General features: G+C 39.7%; 1 protein-coding gene across 5 annotated transcripts in view; it reads left to right on the top strand.

Moving 5' to 3' along the window:
* dscamb (Down syndrome cell adhesion molecule b) overlaps positions 1–18617 on the top strand; it is a 105206-nt gene extending 86589 nt beyond the window's left edge. Inside the window, exons 17-32 of one of the 5 annotated variants that reach the window (XM_042414626.1) lie at positions 233–388; positions 1001–1134; positions 1375–1528; positions 1783–1900; positions 2022–2188; positions 2882–2980; positions 3760–3948; positions 4398–4688; positions 6416–6592; positions 7039–7069; positions 7309–7424; positions 7540–7689; positions 9856–10056; positions 10465–10767; positions 16906–16983; positions 17137–18617. In XM_042414626.1, coding sequence (XP_042270560.1) covers positions 233–388; positions 1001–1134; positions 1375–1528; positions 1783–1900; positions 2022–2188; positions 2882–2980; positions 3760–3948; positions 4398–4688; positions 6416–6592; positions 7039–7069; positions 7309–7424; positions 7540–7689; positions 9856–10056; positions 10465–10767; positions 16906–16983; positions 17137–17459 — 2687 coding nt within the window. In that variant the 3' untranslated portion in view covers positions 17460–18617. Of the gene's footprint in view, positions 1–232; positions 389–1000; positions 1141–1374; positions 1529–1782; positions 1901–2021; positions 2189–2881; positions 2981–3759; positions 3949–4397; positions 4689–6415; positions 6593–7038; positions 7070–7308; positions 7425–7539; positions 7705–9855; positions 10057–10464; positions 10768–16905 lie in introns of all 5 variants that reach the window. The other 4 variants (XM_042414627.1, XM_042414624.1, XM_042414625.1 and 1 more) reach the window with 4 other exon arrangements.
* The last annotated feature ends 6811 nt before the right edge of the window (positions 18618–25428 follow it).

Below are 25428 nucleotides of genomic sequence, written 5' to 3'. Positions count from 1 at the left end.
GAGGAGAGGCGTTGTGAACTGTTAGAGCAAATGAAAATTAAAATCCCTTTATGGCTGTTAAATTGAAACTCTTCATTATGCAGTGAAGTGCTTAAAGTCCACAAGAACATTTAAAGTTGACTCCTCGATTACACTGGACCAAATGTCTAACCCATATTATCAGAGGAAAATAGTATTTGTGAACCATTTTTGATGCCCAGGCTTATTATTTTATCTCCTTCTCCTGTGTCAGAACTGGGAGAAATCAGGAACGTGACCACCAGTCAGCCGTCTCTGGAGCTGGATGGTTTGGAGAAGTACACTAACTACAGCATCCAGGTCTTAGCCTTCACCAACGCTGGAGATGGTGTCCGCAGTGAACAGATCTACGTGCGCACTAAAGAGGATGGTATGCCACAGTACTGGATATGAAAGAGACAACACATTCATGTTTATGTTCATCTTAAATCTTAGAAAATAGAGAAATTATCTGTAGAAACATTTGTTTTCTTCTGCTTTCAGTGTTTTCAGGTTCTGAAACAAATTCAACCAATTCAAGTTCTTACTTTAAGTCATGCAGGGATACAGTAGGTAGACAATGAAAATGTATTAAAATGTAAACATACAGTGATGATTGTAGTTATTTGAATATCATATGTTCTGACCAATTCAATGATACCTGGAATTTTTGTTCAGTTTTTTATGTCAAATACTGAAAATCCACTGACATTACCAGTTATGTATCAGAACAATTTACTTGATACTGAAAGACATTTTTGCACAATAACAGCACACACAAGTCAAGGATTATGGTGCTTTGTAGTGGTGGATAAGAACACTTACAACCCATATTCATCATGACCTGTTTCAAGATTATAAAACAAACTGGAGTTTTGGTCAGTTGAACCTCCATCACATACTTTAATGCATATACTGCTTATTCAATAGGATATATAGCAATACTCACTTAAACTACTGTACATATTCATGCATACTCTTACTCTGTTCTTTTCTTCCCTAGTTCCTGGTCCTCCAGCAGGAGTGAAGGCTGCAGCTTCCAGCAGCTCTGTGGTGTTTGTCTCCTGGCTGCCTCCACTCAAACTCAACGGCATCATCAGGAAATACATCGTCTTCTGCTCTAACCTGCATCCGATGGTAATAGTATTTGTATACCACAAGATTTTCATTGGTTTTGCTCCACTGTCCTACCCAGTCTTTACAGACAGGAATAGTGATCTTGAATGATAATAAATCATGGTACACTTCCACTTAATTATGATTAATATTGACTATGGTACCCGTGCTGCTACATAACGCTCTGAGCTACGCTTCTGCATTCTGAACGCTGCTGCTTCCCAATGATACATGAAACCTTTCCCTCTCTCCGGTTTGCAGGTGATGAGCGAATTTGAGGCGTCTCCAGATGCGTATTTCTACAGGATCCCAAATTTGGCTCGGAACAGACAGTACAGTATCTGGGTGGTGGCGGTGACTGCTGCTGGTCATGGCAACAACAGCGAGAAGATCACAGTGGAGCCTCTGGCCAAAGGTAAACCATATTAACTTAAAATACTTAACAATCTCCTGGAATATTGTTTAGATTCATACTATTTGATCATTTTTCCACAATTTGCTTGCTTGAAAATATGATAAATTCACTGGCATGTTTTTAGCTAGTGATGACTGACAACAAGGATTTGCCTCAATCATTGGTGCTTTAAAGATTTGCAGCATTTTAATGGATTTAAAAACTTGTGTGTTAGTTGCTACATGCATCAGGTTGTGTGTTTGTGTTGCTTTCAGCTCCAGCCAGAATTTTGACCTTCAATGGGACAGTGACCACCCCCTGGATGAAAGACATTGTTTTACCATGCAAGGCTGTTGGAGACCCTCCTCCCACCATCAAGTGGCTCAAGGGAAAGTAAGTTACACACAAACAATAATGTATTATGTATTATTATAATATTATCAAATATTATCAAAATTTTCATCATTATCCATATAGTAATAATATTCCTAACTTTGTTTCTGTCTTTCTCCAGCACCAATGGGACTCCTACCCCTGTCCTGGTGGATGGCCGTCGTAGTGTCCATAGCAACGGCAGCTTCATCATCCGCACAGTGAAAGCAGAGGATTCTGGGAACTACAGCTGTGTGGCCAGCAACAACTGGGGGTCAGATGAGATCACACTCAATCTGCAGGTCCAAGGCAAGTAGTGATTGTAGTAGTTTAACTACCTCACTGATCACAATGTTTTAATAAAGCGATACAGAACATGAAATCTTTTAATTTAGGAAAAGCTCCTCCATGGTAACAACATTGTAGAGAGTTAAAGAAGAAAGGCTGGCATTGTTTTGTCTTATCAAGAATAATATCCCTGAAGAGACCAAAACCAACAATTTATCCTGCTTCCAGGCATTTTATAAAAAGCCAAAACTTGATGTAGTTTCTGCCTCTATGCCACAGAACTCCATTGTTGTGGAATAACTATTAAACTCACATAAAAGAGCCATAATGTTGTGCTTGGTGACAACATTTTTTATAACAATGAACACAGCTTGGAATTGGAACAGCCCTTAGGTTATATAACATGTACTGTTGATGTATTTCATCACCAGATGCTGAATACGCTTTTTTGTGCATTTCTTATCCTATCAGACCTGTAAGCACAAGTTTATTTCTTACTGTTCCTGTAGCTGCAAAAAGTTCAAGTAAAAAGACAAAAAGATAGAGAACAAAATATCCCCAACAGCATGGGCTAGAAGTGTGGTCACAGCAACTCAACAGGGAGCATCATGTTGCTTTTAAAGAATGGGAACTGATTGGATAAGACAACGTGAGGCAATTTAATGTGAATACTAACAGTGCAATGAACTTTTTGTTTATCCTCATAATCCACAGTCCCTCCTGACCAGCCACGCCTCACAGTTACTAAGACTACCACCACATCAATCACGTTGTCATGGATACCTGGAGACAACGGAGGGAGCTCCATCAGAGGTGAGAGGCGACACACTGGCACATAGATACACAACAAATACATCTGAAACAACACAGTGGACAGTTTCGTTACAGCAGAATTTGATGTAAACAAACACAAATATGCTTCAACTACATACATTATCCTTCATGCAGAAACAATCACCTCCCTTCAGCTGCCTGTGATAACCAATATCACCTCCTCCTTCACTCTGTCCTAACATCCCTGTTCTTGTTTCTCATTATCTGGTGGTGGGGCTGAATACTTGAGCCCTCAAAGATAGATTAAAAAGCAGCAGAGAAGATTAGGTCTGTTTAAGTGAGAGATTAAAGCGCTCCATCTTAAAGAAAGCGCAATCACAGTAAGACTATATGTGGTAATTTATCATTGCTCCTAATCAGGGCGCTGCTGTCTTCAGAGTTGTAGTCGCTGTAAAAGCTGTCCATGATACCTTCTCTGTGATATTTGTTTTGCCTCCCCGCTCACAGCATCATCCATCACCGAAACACACACACCTAAGCTTACAATTGTCTATTTTTAGCCTTGCTTGTGGCGTGCTCTAGGGCTGGCGATGCTGGTTGGTCAGTGAGCCTGTTTTCAGTCTGTTATCCTAACACTTTTCTGTATAGTGGATTGCCATTAAATTAAATACAGATATTGAGGATCACTCAAAATGATGGTGGTGATCCCCTAATTTTCTATGTAGGGCCCCCATCAAACACTTTTCACACATCCAACACTTCAGTTCATGCTAAATATTATCATGTTTCATTCTAATTGTAGACATTTTCCTCTACAGGTTACATCCTGCAGTACTCAGAGGACAACAGTGAGCAGTGGGGCAGTTTTCCCATCAGCCCCAGTGAGCGCTCCTACCGTCTGGAGAACCTAAAGTGCGGCACCTGGTACAAATTCACCCTGACAGCCCAGAATGCAGTGGGTCCAGGGCGCATCAGTGAGATAATTGAAGCGAAGACCCATGGGAAAGGTGGGGAACTGGATTAGTTTTCTCTGATATATTGTGAGTTTTTGGTCTCAAGATTGTGAAAATGTAAAATACAGTGCTTTGATATCAACTAATCACATTGTCTGAGATGATTTAATGCAACTTCTTTTGGGATTTGTGTTCCCATACCTACTGTATACTGCATTGTTTTCTCTAATAAATGAATATATAGGTAAGGGAGTAGTGTCTTTTCTCAGCCATTGCAAGATGATGACATGATAAGATTTTATTTCCATTGATCCTAAAAACTCATAACTCAAAACTCCTCTAAAACCCACTGAATAGTGTCAAATTTTGGATATAAAATCTACTTACAGAATCTTCAATTAATTTTACTTGTATTCCCCTGTAAACGTAATCATGTTGGTTGACTTGCACTGTAACATGTTGATCATGTCCATAATCTGTTAACCCTTTTATCTTCTCTTCAGAACCCCAATTTGCCAAAGAACATGAACTCTTCACCAGCATCAACTCCACCAGGGCCAGACTCAACCTGGTTGGCTGGAACAACGGCGGCTGTCCTATCACCTCCTTCATTCTGGAGTACCGAGCCGTGGAGTCAGCCACCTGGACCACAGCCCAGCGCACATCGCTGACCAAGAGCTACATCCTGTACGACTTGCAGGAGGCGACCTGGTACGAACTGCAGATGAAGGTCACCAACAGCGCTGGCTCTGCAGAAAAGAGGATCACCTTTGCTACTCTCAGTGCTGACGGAAGTGAGTTTGGATTAAACAGACTGCCACAGAGTTGTGCAGATGCCGAGGAACAGGAGTATCCATAGCATCTGATACTGACGCTGATTGTTTGTGAACTTAATATATAGTCAAACGCCATTTTAAAAAGTTTCAGACAAGAATAGTATCACAATACTTGAATAACATAAACTAGCAATGATGCAAAAAAGACAAATAAATTGACAATTTGCAAGAATAAAACATCTTTTCTTCCCCCTAAACAACACAAGAGGAAAACAACAACAAGGATTCCTCTTGTGTTGTTTAAAGGCAGTGCTACGTTATGGTATTCTCAAACAAAGTTTTGCAGGAGACAATTATGTTTCACACTAATACACAATAAGTAGGAGGAGGTTTTTAGGTCAATGGAAAAGATAGGAGTAACTTGTTTTATAATAGTGTCATTACATCAATCATTAAAACAATGTTAAATTGCAGTTGTGAGGTGCCATTCTGCAGCTCTGCCTACAGTACAGTAGATGCTTTAAAATTACTTATGAATCAGACTGTTTTGTCAGCCTTTGACAGGTATTCTGAAGGCTCAGTTGAGTAGGAAAATGGGGACGGTCTTCAGATTCTCCACGGGCCACAGTGTAGCATTATTTGCCGCAGGCTACAGATCGTGTCAGTCACACACAAAGGAAGTGTATAAGCTTTAAAGAAGGATAGGAGGTGGTGAGAGCTCTCTGGTGCACTCCAGACTATTCATTAATTTCCTTTGAAGGGTTTTGCTGAGAAGTGTAAGCTGCCTGTCAGGATGTTATGTATGTGTGTGTGTGTGTGTGTGTGTGTGTGTGTGGGCAAGCATGTTTGTGTGGATGCTATTGTCAGTTTGTCAGTGGTTCTATAGCTCAGCTCAGCTGCCGCGCAGCAGCCCAGGAGACTAACAGCACATATTCGGTCTCATACAAACCTGGTGCCCCAGCCTCATTCAGCTACAGGCTATTCTACTCTGACTGAGGAGAAAATATATTTTTACGGTGAAATTAAGGAAAAGGAAGTCCTTAGGCATCTTTCCTGGCAACATAATAATCAATAAAGCATGAGTGGGTTTGAATCCACCCACTACTTTGTGGAGATAACAAGTTCTCCTTGTGTCTGAATGTGTTTTCTCCCACAGTTCCAAAGACATCCAGGTGGGTGAACTGGAAACTTTAAATTACCTGAAGAATATGTTTATGTGTCTATTAGTTATGTGTATGGCCTCTCTATGATGAACCCATAGGCTCCAGATCTCTGTGACCCTGTTTGAAAAATGGATGAATGTATGGATGGTAATACAAATATAACAATAAACAAAGCTCAAGTTAGAGGAAAATAAAGAACTTTAATTACTTTTCTAAAGTGCTTAGAACAGCTATAATTGCTTTTAAATTGTGTAGATCAACTGGAAGAAATGCAGCTTAAGGGATTCATAGCTTCCAAGTCTGCACATTAAAACTATGCATGTAGAAAATCTCTATTGGTTTCCTGTAATCTTTGACTGCGTTTAATCTTGTTTTTGGTGCATAAATGAGAAAATACAGCAAGTGTGATTTTTAACTAACGTTTCACACCAACAGCAAAAAACCAAGCTAAATATATAATATCATGTGGGAATACTCCGTAGAGCACACAAGTAATAAACCCTCTTTAATTCCAGATGAAGCTTCTTTGTGTTTGAGCATTAATTCCTCATTAAATGTTTAAATCTGTTTATTTCCTCCAAGGTACCATCCCTCCCCTGCTGAAAACAGGAGATCCCATCTCAGACAACATGTCAGGCAGCGGAGGTCTGAAGATGGTGGTGACCATCACGTCTATTCTTGTGGTAGCTGTCCTGGTATTTATCATGCTTATGGTGCTAAAGAGGAGAAGGAGGGAGCAGAGGCTCAAGAGACTCAGAGGTACATATCAGTCAAATCATGATTCATTTTGTATACATTTTTCTAACACATTTTGTATAGATACACGTTGAATACATACACACATCTAGTCTATGGTTGAGCATGGCTGTTTTGCATATATACTCACTCCAACACATGCATAAGCCCACAGACTAAAGGAAAGCAATACATTTGGTGTCATGGAATTAAAGTGTTAAGTGCATCTGAAGCAATTAAACTGAGCTAAACCAAAACTGAGGCTAAACTTCGCTTTTGTAATGAAGAAACTTTACTTTCTCTTCAGGTCAAACACCTTCAAGTTCATTTTTTCAACCCTTTAACATGCTTTTGCTGCCTTTTTGTGAGAGGAAATCGTCAGTCACAGTGTACAATATTTTTCACTGCTGTAGCTTATCAACTAGGACAGTACTGTTACGGTATTAACTACCTCTTTGCTGACTTCACAGATGCCAAAAGCCTGGCAGAAATGCTGATGAGGTATGTATGTTTAATTTTAATTTATGATCACTGCTTTCCTTTAAGCAGCGGATATAAATCACAATGTAGCCTGGAGTTACAGTACCTATCACTAAAAATCAAATATATTGCACACAGGATATGCTGTCCCTCTCTTACAGCTACTTATCAACTTAAATGAAATTGAATTAGCGTTTCTGCGATACAATGCGAAATCACGCAGCTGAAAAGTAATTAATTTTTCTCATTAATCTGCTCAGTAAGAACACACGGACACCAGACACAGTGAACAAGCAGCAGCAGACGCTAAGAATGCACATCGACATCCCCAGAGCCCAGCTCCTCATTGAGGAGAGGGACACCATGGAGACAATCGGTAAGACAGTCACCAGGCATTACGCTTATAACTGACTAAATTAATTATTGTTTCTCATTATCGTTTTCTTTTTTCTCTCTCTCTTTCCTTTCTTTCGTTTCTTCATATCTCCTAGATGACAGGTCCACCGTGCTGTTGACAGACAATGACTTTGGGGAGACGAATAAGCAGAAGTCCTCTACAGTGACCCATACAGTCCATTACCAGTCTCTGTCCCAGGCCACTGGACCGCTGGTGGACGTGTCCGATGCCAGGCCTGGAACCAGTGAGTCCCATCACCGTCAGTGCTCAACATTTATTTTCTTTACTACTAATCTTACTTCTATACTGCTCACATGTGTTACTAGTAATAATATGATACAGTTGGGTAGAAAAGTGTTTTATGGCTAAAGCAGGTATTTTGTTTTTTATTTGTTTCTTTGCAGCCATGAATCATGTGCTGCTAACTTTCCTCCTCAATCTTCTTTACATGGTTATATTCTCATAGATGGATGTCACTGTAAAAGAAAATTGCCTCACCACTAAAAAATACAAACTAATAATAACCTTTCATTGCACATTCATCTGAATTACATGCAAGAGAAAAATTTCCACCCTGTCCTTTTTTAACTGTAGACTGCACTCATACATTATGTGAGGCGTTTTTCAGCGGTGAGATTACAAAGACATAGCAGCTATGCAGCAGAGCATCCTCTGGGCTTCTGGTGTTTGAGCTCCACTGAAGCAGAACTGATGAAGAGTAGCGATCTCCCTGCCTCCTCTTGACACGTCCTCACCTGATTGCCCCGTTCCAACTGGCCAGTTCAGCCTGAGTGAACACAAGCACATACAGACACGGACACTCACGCTTAGATTAGTGATGCACTGAAATTATTTTGTGCAGATATATGATATTTTCACACTCATATTGGCCAGTACACATTCAGATACCACTACTGATATTCTGTTTTGTCATAGTTTTAGTACAAATACACATGCGTGTTACATTTATCAGACATGCTTATCTTTTGCTACTTAAATAGTTTTTAAAAAAAGACCATCATTCTTTTAATTCTTTCTAATGTCATGGTAAAGTTACACACTCTTAGAAGAAGAAACATGTCTGTGTGTCTAGTTTGAAGTTCGAACCAGGAGGTGTGATTAGCTTAGCTTAGCATAGAGACTGGAATATGGCTGAAACAGTTAGCCTGGCTTTTTCCAAAGCAAAAAAAAAAAACATCCACTAACTGTATCAGCATGTATAAGGCTCAACATGCACAAAAGCTTAAAACACAGAACAAGATGACAGCTCTGTGTTAACACTTGCACACACAAACTCAGACATAAACCCAGCAGACAGTCATGTGATTGGGTCGTTTAGCCTGGCCAGTGGGGCATGAACCCAGTTTGCTGACTCAGCCCTTTTTATTTCTCGCTGTGGGCAAACACCTCCATCATTTCATCCTTCTCTGCCCGCTGATAGAATTACTGTCTGACCTACTACAATTACTAGCACCATTGTTCTCTGCACAGATCTAATGCAGGCCTTTTCTAAAGGGTCTGATTCTGATTTGGCCCAGTGGTGCATAGAGCAGCAACCTGTCTGGGTCAGACTCAATATGATACTATTTGTATATGTCTGTATGGAGACAGCTGGAGTTTCAGATTGATGATAATGTCATTGCATGGAGCTGTGGGATGATCATGTTCACTGTTCACAGAGTAAACTGTGGATTTGTAGACAACACAAGAGGAAACATGCATTTTCCCCTTTGGAGGTTCCAGCTACAAATGATGTAACTGTAAATTACATAAACAGCAATTTAGATGAAGATTCGGGAATTTATTAACTAGTCTGTGTCTATGGAGGAATAGATCCCAGCTGCTGGAGGCAAATATATCCCTGGGGATTTGAATTATTATTTTTTTTATTTAATTGTTCATTTTCAGCTCTGTACAATGATGACAGAAATATTTTCTTTTAAATTCTATTCTTGACAGAAGTCTGAAGAAATTAAAAACTTAACACAGTTCTTATAATTTACTATGACTGAAAAATAAATGTGTTTTTTTCCCCCGAAAATATATACATACTGTATGCATAATATATACATATTTAATTATCCAAGTATATTTACTCATTCAGTAAACAAAAAAAATGGGTAATGATTTACTGTCTTATTCAAGATATCTATTTATCCACAGAACCGAAGCTCTCAAATCTGTGTTGAGATTCATTATGACAAGATAAATTCTTAATATGCTAAACTAAATCAAGTCAATAAAAATGAGTCAGAAAGAATTTCACAAAACTAAACCAAAACATATCAATCAGACTAAAAACCTGAAGATTCTTATGTCGGAGAACTTTGATTCATTAAAACAAAAAAAAAATGGAGTAGCCATTATTACGTCTGTCCACTGACAGATTTGCCCCCTCTCTCCTCATCAGATCCCACTGCCAGACGCACTGCCAAAGCTGGTCCTGCCGCGGCACGGAGCCGCTATGCCAGCCAGTGGACTCTGAACCGGCCACACCCCACCAGCTCCTCACACACCTTGACCACTGACTGGAGACTCCCCACGCCACGTGCCACTGGATCCGTGGACAAGGAAAGCGACAGCTACAGCGTCAGCCCCTCGCAGGATACAGGTAGGGTAGAGCAGGGTGGAGGGGGATCGGTACAGGTATTCACCAATGAAAGATGGATTCACAGCTGTTGTTTTGTAATTCAGATTGGAAAGTTGGGGGGGGTTCAATGGAAATCATGCTGCTTTTGTGACATTGTCTAGTGTGAAGGCAGTCTGCATGGCTCTCATGTTGGCTTCTGTGCAATCCAAATAATATTGGCAGTGCTTTTTTCATTTGCAAGTGCAACACTGGGACGTCCTCTTGGCTGAGGCTTTCAAGGTGTGAATCCACCAAACCTCACGCCATCAAATGATCCAAAAAAGCTGCAACATAAAGCCATATTTTGCCTGTATTTGAAAAATTGCTGCACTCTACAATCCCTATTATACATTTTTCTTACGTATATGATGTGTAACCTGTAATCATCAGATCGTGCTCGGAGCAGCATGGTATCAACAGAGAGTGCATCCTCCACCTATGAAGAGCTGGCCAGAGCCTACGAGCACGCTAAGATGGAAGAGCAGCTCCGCCATGCCAAGTTCACCATCACAGAGTGCTTCATCTCTGACACCTCATCTGAGCAGATGACAGCAGGGACCAACGACTACACTGACAGCCTGACCTCCAGTACGCCGTCTGAGTCAGGCATCTGCCGCTTTACCGCTTCGCCGCCCAAACCTCAGGATGTCAGCCGGGTCATGAACATGGCTGCGCCCAAGGCGCACAGACCTGGTGAGGAAGTGGAAGCATACACACAACTCACAACCTTTTGTTTCCTCTACAAACATTGAGCAGCTTCTCCGTCCCTTTTCCTTTCCAACAGTATATAATCAAAATCATGATCAAGCTTTCATGTTCACTTTCTATCAGTTTAAGGTCACTTCAGAGAGATTATAATAGCAAAAGAAAAATATACATAAAATATAGATACAAATATGTTGCAGAACCTCCTGAACAAGAAAAGCAGATATTTATCTGACAACATATCACTGTCCAAAGAGTAAGAAAACCTTAAAGTTACAGTGAAACAGGTTCAGAGTGTCTTTACCTTCAGTAATGTGATGTATTTCTGAATGAAACTAATATGTGGACAATGTACTGTACAGTTATGAGAGGAAATGAAATCCATTTTTTTTAGATTTGATGAGGCCACTCAACACTTTCTTAGCAAGTGTTTGCTCGCCCATAAAAGCCAAAACCTGGCCAGTTACTTTCCTCTGGCGCCGGGACTGTTCACTAGTCGTCCCAAATTGCATCTGATTGGATAATTTTATGCAGTTGCCCCCGAGTTCAGGATGAGGCATAAAAAACATTTTAACATTTAACAAGAAAAGAAAAGAAAAGAAAAGTTTTATGGAGGGTTGCCATATATTCAGCATATTAAAAAAGATAACAGAACAATTGACACAGGGACATATGGTACAATTAAAATTGTAACACTTTTGTTTGTAATTCATTAGCAGTCAATTATATTAGCCCTTTATTTTCTCTCCTGTCACCCATTTTGTATTAGACTAGATAACACTAGATAATATCATTTTTTATTAGTTTGTTGTCTGTGGAAGCCCCTCAGTTTGCTCTTAAAATGACATTTTTGATGGCCACCTTGGACCACTTGTATTACAAATCAACTTTGATCAGGTTTCAATCATGTTGTGCATTGCATTAGTCTTCAGACTACTGCAACATACAGTATAGTCTCATTAAACCATTTCTAGAGCCTTAACACAGTAAACAAGCCCATTACATATGATGAACAAGGATTGTGAGATGCAGTTTCTCCAATAGCCCCCCAGGGATAATCTTCATTGTAGGAAAACAGAAAACTTTTTTGCGAGTAATTGATCTTATTTTTTAAACCATATGGTGTTTCTGTTTCATATGCCTTTGACTGCATCTGCAGTTTGAGGATCGTGCTGCGCTGCGCTTTCCTCTCAGGTTGTAGTCTTACCTTACATGACCCTCAGCTCCTACCAGTAGCCCTGTGGATCAATTACGAGATCTGGCACAGCATGACGACGGGCTGCTGACTTCACTCAGAACCACAGTCATTAAGATAGACAGATACCCTTCTCCCTGACACGTGTTACACAGCTTGTCCATCAACCCATCTGCTGTCATTTTATAGTGTGTCTGGGGATAATTAGCGTTGTTGGAGGTGTCCCATCCATGGGAATGAAGGTCTGCGTTTGTGTGTGTGTGTGAGTGAGTGTGCGTAAGGGTACACTGTCCCTGAATCTTGAGTTTGACCAGGCAACAGTTGAGGAAATCAGATCTGCCTCTAAAGTTTCAGGCCTCATTATGTTTTGAACGTTTGTGCACAGGACAGCAGACTCATATCACCAGTTCACCAGGGAGAGAGGTCAACTAAAGGCTATCTGTCAAGATAATCTGAAACTATTGTCATTTAGTACAAAACACCACTTAACCGCCACTGCGGAGACCGCTCAGTGTAACACCAACCTTTTAGCCTTTCAGGCTGGTGGCAACGCTGAGTGCTAGAGTCTGGTGTCGGTTACATTGGGAGATACAGTTTATGCATAAGAATCGAGCTGTGTGGCCTCTACCATTTCCTTCTGAAGTGTACACTACATTTAATAAGATGTGTTTTGACATTGCACAAAAGTAGCAATGTGAATTTATATAGAAACTGGAGTTTTAGCAGGAAATTTGGAAGCGCCAGACCTAAATGTCTTTTACTGTACATATTTTCATTAGACGATTAGCTTTTTAGCTGTGTTAACCTTTATGTATTTCAGCTGACTCTACACGTAATGGACTGTAAAATGGTAAGGATATGGTTTTCTGAGAAGCATGCTAATAGCGACCTGCAACAACCCTGACAATTAATTACAGTAGTACCCAGATACAGCGAGGGACATGTTGGATTTACACATATTATTTTAATCACAGGATCTTAAGTCTGTCTTACAACCATAGAAGGTCTTAAAGGATAATAAGCATTTGTAAAGTGCTGCTTTGACCAATGTTCACCCTTATTCTAAGGATTTGTTTCCGCAACCAATCCAACCAACAACAGTTTTTGCATGGCCAAAAAATATCTTTATGTATATATCAACGTATACATGATTACGTTCCATATGCTGCATTCAAATGCTGTTACAACAACCTCCACTCTTCTGGGAAAGTTTCTAAAAGATTTTGGAGTTTTGGGATTTGCTCCCATTCAGTCACAAGAGCATTAACAAAGTTGGTCACTGATGTTGGGTGATAGGACCTGGCTCACAGTAGGCGTTTCAATTCATTCATCCCAAAGGTGTTGGAGGGTGTTGAGGTTAGGGTGTTGACTGTTCAGGACAGTCAAGTTGTTCCACTTTTCCAACTAGGAAAACCATTTATAGCCCTGGCTTTTTGCACAGGTGCCCTGTCAAATTGAAACAGGAAAGGACCTTCCTTAAAATGTTACAACAAAGTTGGAAGCACTCTATTGTCTAAAATATCATTGCATCCTGTAGCATTAAAGCAACATTAATTTATGTTTTTGGCCAAGTTGGGGCAGCAGAACGAGCTGTAAACACAACATTGACCTGTTATCACCTTATAACGTTGTTGTTAGCAGACAGAACAACATCAGCATTTATTTGAAGGCATGTCTCTGGCCATCCGATAAATCTACAATCTCCTCCAGGTTGATGGGAGCAGTGAAGCTAAACCAAAACAGTCGAGGTGCATAATGAGCTAAAAGACATGAAAATGATCCATAGAGCTGCAGAGTCAGGTGATAATTCTCTGTAGATTCATCATTACAAGGGAACCTTTTCACATTACATACAGTTGTTTGACCCAACGTTATACCAATATAAAAATATTTATCAGTACAGCATTAAGACTTCCCTTAAAGATTGTCTCAGCAACAGTGAAACACTTTCAGCTTCACAATCAGCTGTAAAAGTGGATAAATTCAAATTAGCGTGTATAACAGTATTAGTCTATTGAAATCTAGACCCAGTGTGGAGGCCAGTTTAACTGACAGCTAGTGGATGACCCCAGTTCAACCCCATCGCTGTCTCTATTACATCTGACTGACCTTAGTTGACTTCACCTGTCCATTGCAAAGGTTAAAGGCAGAGGGACAGCTGCTCACTCATCCCTCTCTCTTTCCCACTCTCATCTCATTTCATGTGACCTGCCTCACCTGACAGAGCTGTTATGAGAGTAACAGTTTATTTATTTGTGATTCTTCTTCTTCTTCAGTACCTTATAAGAGCAAATCCATTGGGCCTGTGTCCCATTAAAGCATGTCCCACAGCACTTTGCTCATAAACTTTTATACCAGTGCTGGTAATTACAGAGATACAGGCAGCAGTCAGCCTATGATAGGCCTGTAAATATGTTATGTGAGTGTGTGTCCCTGAATGACACACACAATATAGAAATACGGGTCAGATAATATTAAAACATTACCCTTCACAGCCGTGCAGACTGAGCTGAAGATGCAACAGACACTTAAACAGATTAATGGCTTGGCGGAGAGTTGCTGCTGTATTCTGGTTACACTTAGTGCCCTATTACTTTGCGATCCGCAGTTTACAGGCTGATGAATTTTCAAACTACATTTCTAATGAGCTCCCACAGAAACACTTAAATCTATATTTAATTCAATTAACACTCCTAGCCATTCATCATCTTTACTGGCACTAATAGGGCTTATTATAAAACACAGTAAATTATTCATTCTCTCTGTGAACCCAGACCATTCTTCAAGGTCACATGTTAGACTGAATCTATAGAGACAGCCTTGTCTGCTCTGACATTAACGCTAAGTAGCTGCCAGGGAGTGTGTGTGCGCACAGTATATACTTACATCTGTGCACGTGTGGGTCATGCACATGTGAGTGTGTCGGCATGTGTGGGAGAGAGAACATGTGTTGAAAAGTGTTTTAAGCAATGAATCGTGAACCTGCTTGTTGATCTCTGAAATATAAATGCGAACGTGAACTCTTCAGTGGTCATGAAACACTACAGACGGATCGTCCACTCATCATGTGCTGAAACTCCAGTGCAGTCCATTAGACCTGGAAACCCAACACCCCTTTGTGATGGGCTGATTCGTCTGTTAAATGTGTAATTTGATCAGTAAAAAGGGATACGCTTACAATAGCAGAAGAGGTGCTGTAAACTCACTGAACTGAATCAAAGTGTCTCTCGCTGTCGTTATCTCTTATCTCTTATCTAACACCTCAGAAAATGACTTAAAGATTGAAGTGACAGCTTTTAATCATAGTTTATCACTCGGTGAAGGTATTAAATCTGACCTGGTTTGTCTTGCTACAGGCATTACATGACAAGTTATTCTGGATCCTAATAAGAATCAGCTCTTCTTCTGCTTCAGTACAACTAAACCTCCAGCAGAGAGGTGGTTTCAGAGCTACCAAATGCGAGCACAAATTGAACATACTGTATATTGTGTGCAGGCAGGCAGGAAGATCCAGATTCACTAGTCAGCTTCATCACAGAAAAAATAACAAATCATCATGGCATATCATTCTCTGATAATGATAGAAAAAATTACATTGTAAAATTCAGCCTCTTATTTCATCATGTTCTGCACATTTTTCCTGATAGCGATGATTAAATCAGATAGATTCACACTTGGTGAAGATTGGTATTACATTAGAATAATAGTTATATGAATCATAATCCCAGAAATCCTTGAGGTGAACTAATATAACAATGTGAATGTGTGTTAAATAAGATTTTCAGCTCTCCATGCTGTTATTTTAAATAGAAGAAATGATAAAAATGGAGACTGGAAAAAAGTCAGAAGTGTAGAGAGCACACAATGTTCCCAGTGGGGATCCCAGGGAACCACTACACTATCTTTGGGGGTGAGTAGAGAGTCTCCTGATGATTACCATACGGCCAAGCTGGCACTGTTTGTAAAAAAGCAGCAGTGGGGGATAAGGCCTCTGCTGTCTGACTTTATGTCAGATCCTGCTGCAGATTTACTGGACATTTCTTACAGTCAGAATATGAGCTTATCTAATGATATTTTAAAAAACAGATCTCCATTTTTCATTTAAAATATCATAATTTAGTCATTTTTTAGAATAATTCTTTAAAAAGAGACAGGGGTTTTCAAAAGTATTAGTATCTTTATCACAAGGCAATGACACAATTCTTCCCAGTAGAAGTGATGCTCTTTTAAAACTAATTAAAGCAATGAGTAAGATTTTTTTAATATCATTATTTACATGCAGTCGACAGTGAATTAAAGCTCCACTAATACATTTTTTTAATAGAAACAATGGATCAAATGATTTATGTGTAATGTGAAATGTGTTGCTTGTAGTGATGAACCCAAAGAGAATTTTGACACATATCTGCAGTTTCCCTCAGCTCTACTGAGCATTTTATCATCTTTTAGCTCATTGTTTTGCTTTCATTGGTTTACTCTCACTGCTCCCATCACCTTCGTTTTAATCCGCAGCAGAAAGCTGCTTTCAGCAAAAAAAAGATGACAGTTACAGTAGAAACTAGCAGGTGAACATAGTGGAGCATTTAGCAGGGAAAGAGCTAGATTTTTTTTACCTACATTACATTGAATTTGATAGGCGGCCAGAAACACAATTTCAAATGAATGCTAATATAGCTCTGTATCTGCTGGGTGTGTAAATACTGTAGGCAATTGTTTACTAACATGTCAGCCAGAATAAGTTTATAAGTTGATAATATGTCTGTGTTATGTTTACAAATTGTTCTGCTGCCCCCCGAGTGTCCAAAAATTAAATAACGCTGCGTTAAGTGTTTACTTTAATATCAAACAACATGTCAGTGTATATAGAGACACACTGTTATTTAATTACATCTTACTTGTCATCTGTTCCTATCTTGTGTGTTGCCTCACAGGAGGAGAGCTGGTCCACTTGCCACCTTACCTCCGTATGGACTTCCTGTTGAACCGTGGTGTGCCACTGGCAGCCCGAGGTGGAGGTGTCAGCAGCAGCAGTGGCAGCAGCAGCAGTGGAGGAGGAGGAGGTGGAGGAGGTGGAGGAGGAGGAGGAGGTGGTGGAGGTGCAGGAGCGAGCGGAGGTGGTGCTGGTGCTACAGGTGAAACAAGAGGAGGAGGTGCAGGAGGAGGAGCCATGGGCCAGACCTGCCTGGAGCCCCAGAGGAGCCGTACCCTGAAGAGGCCCCCTCCCATGGAGCCCACCCCTATGGAAGTGCCCTCACCCAGGGAGGTGCAGCAGTGGCAGCCAGGAACTGCCTCCACCCTTCCCCACAGGGATGTCCGGGAGAGGGGAGAGGCTCGGGGTGAGGTCCGGGCGGAGGTCCCCTCCTCAGGAGACCTGGCCCAAGCACAGGCTGCCAAGCTCAGCACCTCCCAGGAGTCACTGCTGGACTCCAGAGGACACCTGAAACAGAGCAACAACCCCTATGCCAAGTCTTACACTCTGGTATAACACTGGGACACACACTGGACTGCTTCAGACTACGGGACTACTGCAGACACACTGCTGGAGGTTGGAGGAAGGACAAGAGACAGACGACAGGCACAGGATGGATAGTTTTCCACAACAGAAAATGTTGTATATAGAGCCGTTTCTGACATGCGTCTGAAGTGGATGCTTTTCTTTTGAGTCTGTCTTTCTTTCTTTCTCTCACTCTTTTCTTACTTTCCTCTGTCGCTCTTCTCTGTTGCTTTCACACTTTTCATTCTCTCACACCTCGCTCCTCTTCTGATGGATTTTCTCTCACAGTTTTTATTTTCTACTTGAGTATTCTTTTATTCTAAAGTGACAACATATGAGGATTGCCAAAATGATTTATTTAAAATTTGAAAAAGAGAAAAAATACTATTGAATTTATATCAAGGACAATTATAGTCATTATTATTATTACTATTATTATTATATAAAAAAAGAAAATATCTAAAAACAAGAAGGGTACGAGAGGAGGACTCTGGAGCACTGGAGAACATTGCTTTCTTAATTTATTTTTATTTTATTGTCGCAGTGTGATGAAATCTGTGATTGGGTAACCGATGGGGTTTTTTAGCACTACGAAGAGCCAATAGAGGAGAAGAAGTGACGCCAGACACGACCGCCAATGCTGACCAATCGTAATGTTTTTCAACCTTTGTGACGACTGCATGGCGACTGATCAAATGACAATTAATAGGAATGGCTGGAAATCCAAAAAAAAAAAAAAAAAAGAGATTTTTTTTGTCACACTATGAAATTATACAATGTGAATATATATAAAGAGATCACTTTTATTTGTGGATATTACGGGGAAAATGATTTGGTTAATAAAGTCCTTAGTCATGTTTGCACACATCTGACTTTGATTTATATGGCTCGAGTCCAACATCCCTTATTATTCATGACTGTTTCTCTCCTCCTCCTCCTCCTCCTTCTTCTTTCTGCTCTCTTTTGTTCCATTTTCTGTAGCCTACATTCCTCTCATACATCCCACTGAGACCTGTCATTTACAGAAAAACACAGTAGTTCTGCCAAGTTATTTGGTTCCCCATTAAGGTCTGAAAGGGACCATGTTCAAATCTTAGTATGATAATTATTTGTTAAACATCCCCTACAGATATGTTTTAAGAGATACAAAAATACTCTGCTTTGAATAATAGTTTTTTTTTCACATTTCAAAAGTTTAATTGCCGGACACAAGATGTCTCCTACTTCACAGTTGAGTCAATTCTCAGTGTTTGTGCAGTGGAGGCTTCAAGTTTTCACATCACACTTGTGTAAGTGGCATACTGGAGCATGATTGGCTCCAGATTAGTTTTGATGTCACAAATCCTGCTTGTAGGTATATGCCTTAAATCTGAGACTTAAAGTGAGCACAGAGAAACTTTCAGCAGATGATGTGAAAACAGCCTTCAGGTGTTAAACTCAAATGCATCATTCTGCACAGTGAAGCTCAAACATCCAACTGGAGAAAAGAAGAAAAACACTTTTTTTTTTTAGTGGAGGGGGACTTTAATTTATTCACCAGCAAGAATTTTGCTGAGATCTGGCTTTTGTTTTATTTCAAAACAACTTTGGTGAAGTACGGTTTCTGACTCTAATGAAAGCAGGTGATTAATTTTGAATGTCTTCCCTTTTTTCTCCTTTTCCACTATTCACCAGCTCACATTACTCTCTTCTATCTCTAAGTATAACACAATCTTCTCAACACTGATTGATCCGAGTAACAACTACACTCAGGGCACGTGAATTCATTTTCACACATTAGCTGTAGCAGCCAGAAATACTTCCTAGTATGACCTGTCAACCCCTGTTAACACTCTTGCTTGAAGGTTGCGTGGTCCAAGGGTCAAACAGCTAAAAGGGCAACTGTGAAAATCCAATTTATTTATTATCTTAGATCCCTCAACTACATTTAGCTGTGAAGAAACAGGCATTGGTTAAGCATCAAAAATGTCATGCTGTGGAATCTGTGACCTTATTTCACTTAGATTATAATCTGTAGTTGAAATGTGGAAGGTTAAAGGGCCACTCCACTTATTTTAAATGACAATTTACCATTCATGAGGAGTTCTGTTCAGCCTATGAAGACAGCTGTATAATGTCTGAGAAAATAACCCCTAATAACGTTATCAGGGTTATCTCAGTTTGAGCATTTAAACTATTACAAATTGATGATGTAGAGCATGAAAGATGAGGGCAGAAGTGTAGGAGTCAAGGTTTTTAGAGCTTTATCCAAACTAGAGATTAAAAGTCAGGATTTTAGGCTCTCTTTTGTTAATCTTAAATCTTAAACAAGTTCACTCAAACTTTATGGAAATGCAATACTAAATCACTTTGGTACTCTTGAAGGATGTAGGATTTAGGAGGATCTATTTGCAGAAATGGAATATAATATTCATAAGTATGTTTTCATTATTGTATAATCACCTGAAAATACGAATCGTTGTGTTTTTGTTACCTTAGAATGAGTCCTTTATATCTACATAGGGAGCGGGTCCTCTTCCGCAGAGCCTGCCATGTTGCACTGCCATGTTTCCACAGTAGCCCAGAATGGACAAACCAAACACTGACTCTAGAGAGGGTCTTTCACGGTTTTCTCGAGTTTTGTAGACACTGTAGGTTCTCCTACATGCTTGAAAGTGGAGGGGTGTGGGGGTATTCACTAAATCCTACACACTGGTCCTTTAACAAGAGAATATCAGTCATATCTACTTCCTTTACATAAACATTACATTTCGCCCAATAACTTTCTAAACTCAAGGTTCACTTACTAAGCTGTCCCCAAAGCTTTCTTCCATATGCTATGGACTTCTGTCAATTCATTAATACCTTTAATTTATAAAAAGCACAATTGGCTTTAAGTTCCTTTTGGAATTGGCTTTGGCTAGCAAAAGGCTGTCCAAAATAAAAACGGATTTAAAAGTAATTTTTTAAGGTGACTTGTTTACAGGGATTATTTGAAGACCTCCGCTTCTTTCTTTGGGTGACAAGTGATTGACAGTAAACAGAGCGAAACGTTTCTGTTATCAGCACGCCACACAAACAGCTCAGGACACACAGGGATACAGCAAAAAATAATAAAACAGACTCTTCAGGCTTCTAATTTCAATTATATGAAAGTCGGTTTTCATGCATTAATGAACTGCAGAAAATAGGAGGTTTAATCACCAACTCTCCTGACTGAGTGCGTATACCAGCAAGAAACATCTTAAACACAAACAACCTTATAACTGGCACAAACATGAGGAAACAGTAAACATTAAAAAACAGTTTGTATTGTTGCTGGTGCGTCTTGCTTCTGATCAACAGATGGCGCTGTGTAGTCACTGAATTCAGTTCATTTGCCACTAACAAGGAGTGAGCTTACGGACTTTGAGGAGGTGGAAAAGGGATGGTTCAGCACCAAAACTATTTGTGACAACCTGGAGAGAGACATCAAGGACAACCAAGCAGTCTGTTCCTCTGTGTGTCTGCCATTTGCAGGCGCACACCACCCTCAACACTGTGAATTATTCATGCCAGCGCTGACACTGGGACCTAGATCAGGTTTACACTGTCACGCTGAACCCCACAGCGCCTGAGAATGTGGATGAGACAGCAGAGGCAGGAGAAACACCTTGCATGTGTGCAGTTACATATGCATATATGAATTCAAACACGCATTATAATAATCTAAAGGGAAATCAATGTCACTTATGTAGAATTACAGTAGTTGATAGGCAGAAAATTGAAAACATTATCTGTTCTTTTATCATACTCTGGCTTAGACTGTGTGAAGAGAGTTGAAAGTGTGTATCTGCTGCATGATTGAACACATGCTGTCAGCCTGCTGATCCACCAGGAAAACTTCATGCAGTTACTATAAATGAGTCCAAGAAACTGGTCAGATCAGAGATTGAATTTACTGTGGGTGAATGACAATGATTGCATTTTTTTAAAAAATCTGTGGACTTCCCTCAGTGGCGTGTGGTGGTATAATGAAGAAAGATGAGCCACCTGCACACCGAGAATACTTTATGACTGTGCACTGGCCCTCATATATTAGGCAGGATTGGCGTGTGTGACTCCCCTTCTGGCTGCAGGCCATTATCACATCTCCCACCAGGCTCAGCAGCCAGAGAGGGAAACTCTGACATAGGGGGAGATGAGGTCTCAGATCTAATAAGATTATTAGTGGTTTCCAACTTTTTTGTCTGGTGTACCCCCACAGCCCTGTTAGATGAACTCAAGAACTCCTTCATCAACATCTCTTGTGCAAAATGTATTAATTTGAATTGATTTTAAGGTGGATGTTATTTAATCACTATCGATTATACTAAATATAATGGATATTGGATATTTTTACCATTTTTTTTCATACAAACTATGAATTTTAGGGTTGGTCTGGTAAATTTTGCATTCATAAGACTTGGAGTAGGAGAAACTGGATGCTTTAACCATTTATCCATTACTTTTAGCTAACTACTTAAACTGTTTATCCATTACTTACAGTATATCAGACTATTTCAACTGTTTGTCCATTACTTTTAGCTATTTCAAACATTAATTAACTATTTAATTCTCTGCTTGCTTACATTCTCTCAAATTCAATACTTAGTGTTTATGCGTTACAGCTGACTCAATATGTGGATATTTTTTTAATCAAATAGTAATTTCTATTGTTTAAAGTAGTTGAGCTGCTCCACAATGTTACCACCTAGCCCTTGGCAACTGTAGTAGTAGTACGCCTGGGAATCACTGAGATCGTATGATTGCTAATTTTCATTTTTACTGTCCTCATATGGTATAATGCACATTTTTATTAGAAATTTTCTTCTAGTTACAGTATCCGCTGAGGATACTACAGCGTGATGTGCAGTGTCAGAGAGCAGAAGCAGGTTAGGAATAGACCAGTGCCCTCCCGAGTGGGTTTCATAATGAGGTGTCTGTAGAGTTGGCAGGAGACAGGGGGGCAATTTAGATAGCATGAAACGGAAGGACTTTCCCCCTGAGTTTATACAGCACTCCCCTAATCAGTCACACCCTAGCCCATCTCTCTGTGGCCTCACAAGACCTGTTCTTCTTCCTCTCCTTGACTTTGTGCTCTCTATGTTTATCTCTCTCTCAGACCCATTATTTTTCTCTCTTCTCTGTCTTGTTCTCCTTCACTCTTATTTCTCAGTCTCAGATCTCACTATCGATCCAGCAGCTCGTCCATCCTTGTCCTTGTCTAAGAGCAAAGGGATGATTCTGACAAGAAAATTGCTTCCCGTGAGTTTCCTTTGTTAGACGGGCAGATCTGATGTGTGGATGGTTACTACACCACCAAATCTTTTTTCCCCTCATGGATTAAGGCTTGGTGTGACTTTATGGCAAGTGCATATCCTACCATTTTCATTAATATTGGTACAAATACAGAAATACTAAGCAGCAATATATATATATATATATATATTGAAATCCTCCCAAGGCAGATTAATTGTAATGATTGCAAGAGTGGAGAACGGGTTTTACACATATGTAACTTGATTATTTTAAGATGAATGAAATTAACCCATTCAAGCCATTCATTTACATTCTGTAGATTCAAATACATTTTGCACAATCAAAATAATCCAAAAGTAACTATATTATGAAGTAATTGCTTGTGACAGTGCAAAATGTTACAGATTATGTGCCACATGTATGAACAATATTGATTTCTGTAGGACTGATAAGCCTTGACTAAGGCATCTTCTTCTTCATGTGTCCCTATTTAATGAGTACAATTAAAGATGGAGAGTCTTGTTAAGAGAGGTCGATGTCTGGAGGGGCTGTTAATTATACTTGTAATTGGTCATACTTAATTGGACACAGACCATCCAGGAAGAGCGGGGAGTTAAGAGCTAGCATTTGATCTTTGATAAAGCTCTTTGTCTAATACAGCTGGGGTCAGGGGTTTGAATCTCACTGGAGCTAATGTATTCACTCCTGGTATTGTAATGTGCTTTAAATAAGCTTCCACCAAATGCCTCAATTTACATTTTGCTCACGTAACAGATCTGACTTGAACTTGTGAGAGTCTCAGCTGTAGCTTGTATCTCAAAGTCAACTTCACCTGACTGCCGTCATTTTTAACTTCAGCGGGACTACAACATTGGCAATCCACGTTACAGTAAATCTTTCAGAGTATTGCATTATATTTCATCATTCAACAAATGATGGATTGCAAGAGAGGTGTGTTGTCTGCTTAGGGATCTGCTTCTGTACTCACTACAGTATGTCTCGCTATTGTGTCTCAGAGAGTCTCCTCATCTGCAAAAGTCAGTGACTGTCTTGAGTAAGGTAAGGCTTCGCTTCACTTTGCTGTATTGTCCCTTCATGGGAAAGTTGTCTTGCCATAAAAATACAGCAGAAGAGCTATGCCCATGCTAGCTCCCAAACTGTAGTACCTGGATCAAATTGTGCTGGCTAACTTTTGTCATTTGTTCTAACTAATCAAGGTACAAAGAAAAGAAGTAGCTCTAATGGGTAAAACACCATCTAAGGTTCATAATCAAGTATTTAGTCAGGTAGTATGTCATGGTATTGATGTCTTTAATCAAAATTGTTTAAATGGCAAGAATTAGACTTCATTAGCTGCATTACATCCTCAGCGTTGATGGCTGCTTGTGCAATCTGTCAACTTATTTCCACTGTTAAAGGGAGCATTTTTTCGATGGCCTGACATTTCTTTTGGAATCTTTAAAGCAGATTTTCTTGCCATCTCCAGCTATTCATACTGTTAAGTAGATGTGCAACTGTTCTGACCTTTTTAGTCTGAGTGTGACTGTCTGTAAAATACTATATTTCCTGACCAACAGTGGAAGAAAAATGGGACATTAGTTGGAGATTATAGTCTGACCTTTCAGGTTAACACATAGTGTCTGACAAATGTCCTCAAAATGCAGCACTCATTTAAATAGTTGTTGATAAAATTATACTTTTCTCCACACAAGAATGAATTACTGAATTAACTATAGAGTGATTTTCAAGAAAATACAGTGCAATTATTTCTTTGGCAATGGAGTGGCCTTTGGCAAGTGCTGGATATATATTCCTTGGGGATTTTGGTTCCCAGTGACAAAATAGCATCTTGTTGTTCTGCATTTTTTTATCCAAAGGTGCTTTGTTGGGTTGTAATCTGTACAGGCTATTGAAGTAAAGTGAGTCATGTGTTACTGGAACCATCCTGAGATGATCACATAGTGTATTATTGTGCTACAAGTATCCACTGGAAAAAATGGTAAATTTTAGCCATGAACAGATAAAAGCTAAGGCACCATGTGAGATTAAATTGATGCTCTGTTGGTATTAAATGGCTTACTGTGTAATAACAAAATATTACACCACACCAACAAATTAGCACAAAATAGATCCGTGAGATTAAGCATTATGGCAGCGGAAGCTAACCTGCAGTTTTAACCCATTTGCTATGAGAATTGAAAGATTGTGCATTCAGAAAAGTTGTTGTAACCAGTGTGTTACCACCAAGTACAGTGTGAGAAATGAATAATAAAGGTAACTGTATGGATTGGGCCAGACTCTGAAGAATATAGGGACGGTGGGAGCCAAGAGGATGGATGACCATAGTGTAATAGAAACACATTGAGCACCATGGTAGGCAAAGGGTTACAGCAATGTTCCTGGTTCAAATCTGCCTGCTGCCTGTCACAAGTTTGTAATTTGTAAAGCAGTGATATACTGAGTAGAATTACTCTTTCCCATTATATTTATCATAGATTTAAAGGTCAACAGTCTGTTATTTGGGGTCAGTAGATCAGCTTGGCAAGAAAGCAAAAGTTACTTTCAAGGGACCATGACTGTTTTTGTAATTTGTAATGTAATTTCAATTAGTAAAATGGTAACCACTGTTGGAATTGAGAAAATTCATAATTGTACATTGTATATTGGATCTAAACAGTACATTTTTGTGTTTTTTAGCTGT

Source organism: Thunnus maccoyii, chromosome 6 (assembly GCF_910596095.1).
Source record: "Thunnus maccoyii chromosome 6, fThuMac1.1, whole genome shotgun sequence".
Classification (NCBI taxonomy): Eukaryota; Metazoa; Chordata; class Actinopteri; order Scombriformes; family Scombridae; genus Thunnus; species Thunnus maccoyii.
The sequence above is the reverse complement of the archived record's forward strand: the minus strand, read 5'-3'. Positions and strand labels throughout refer to the sequence as shown.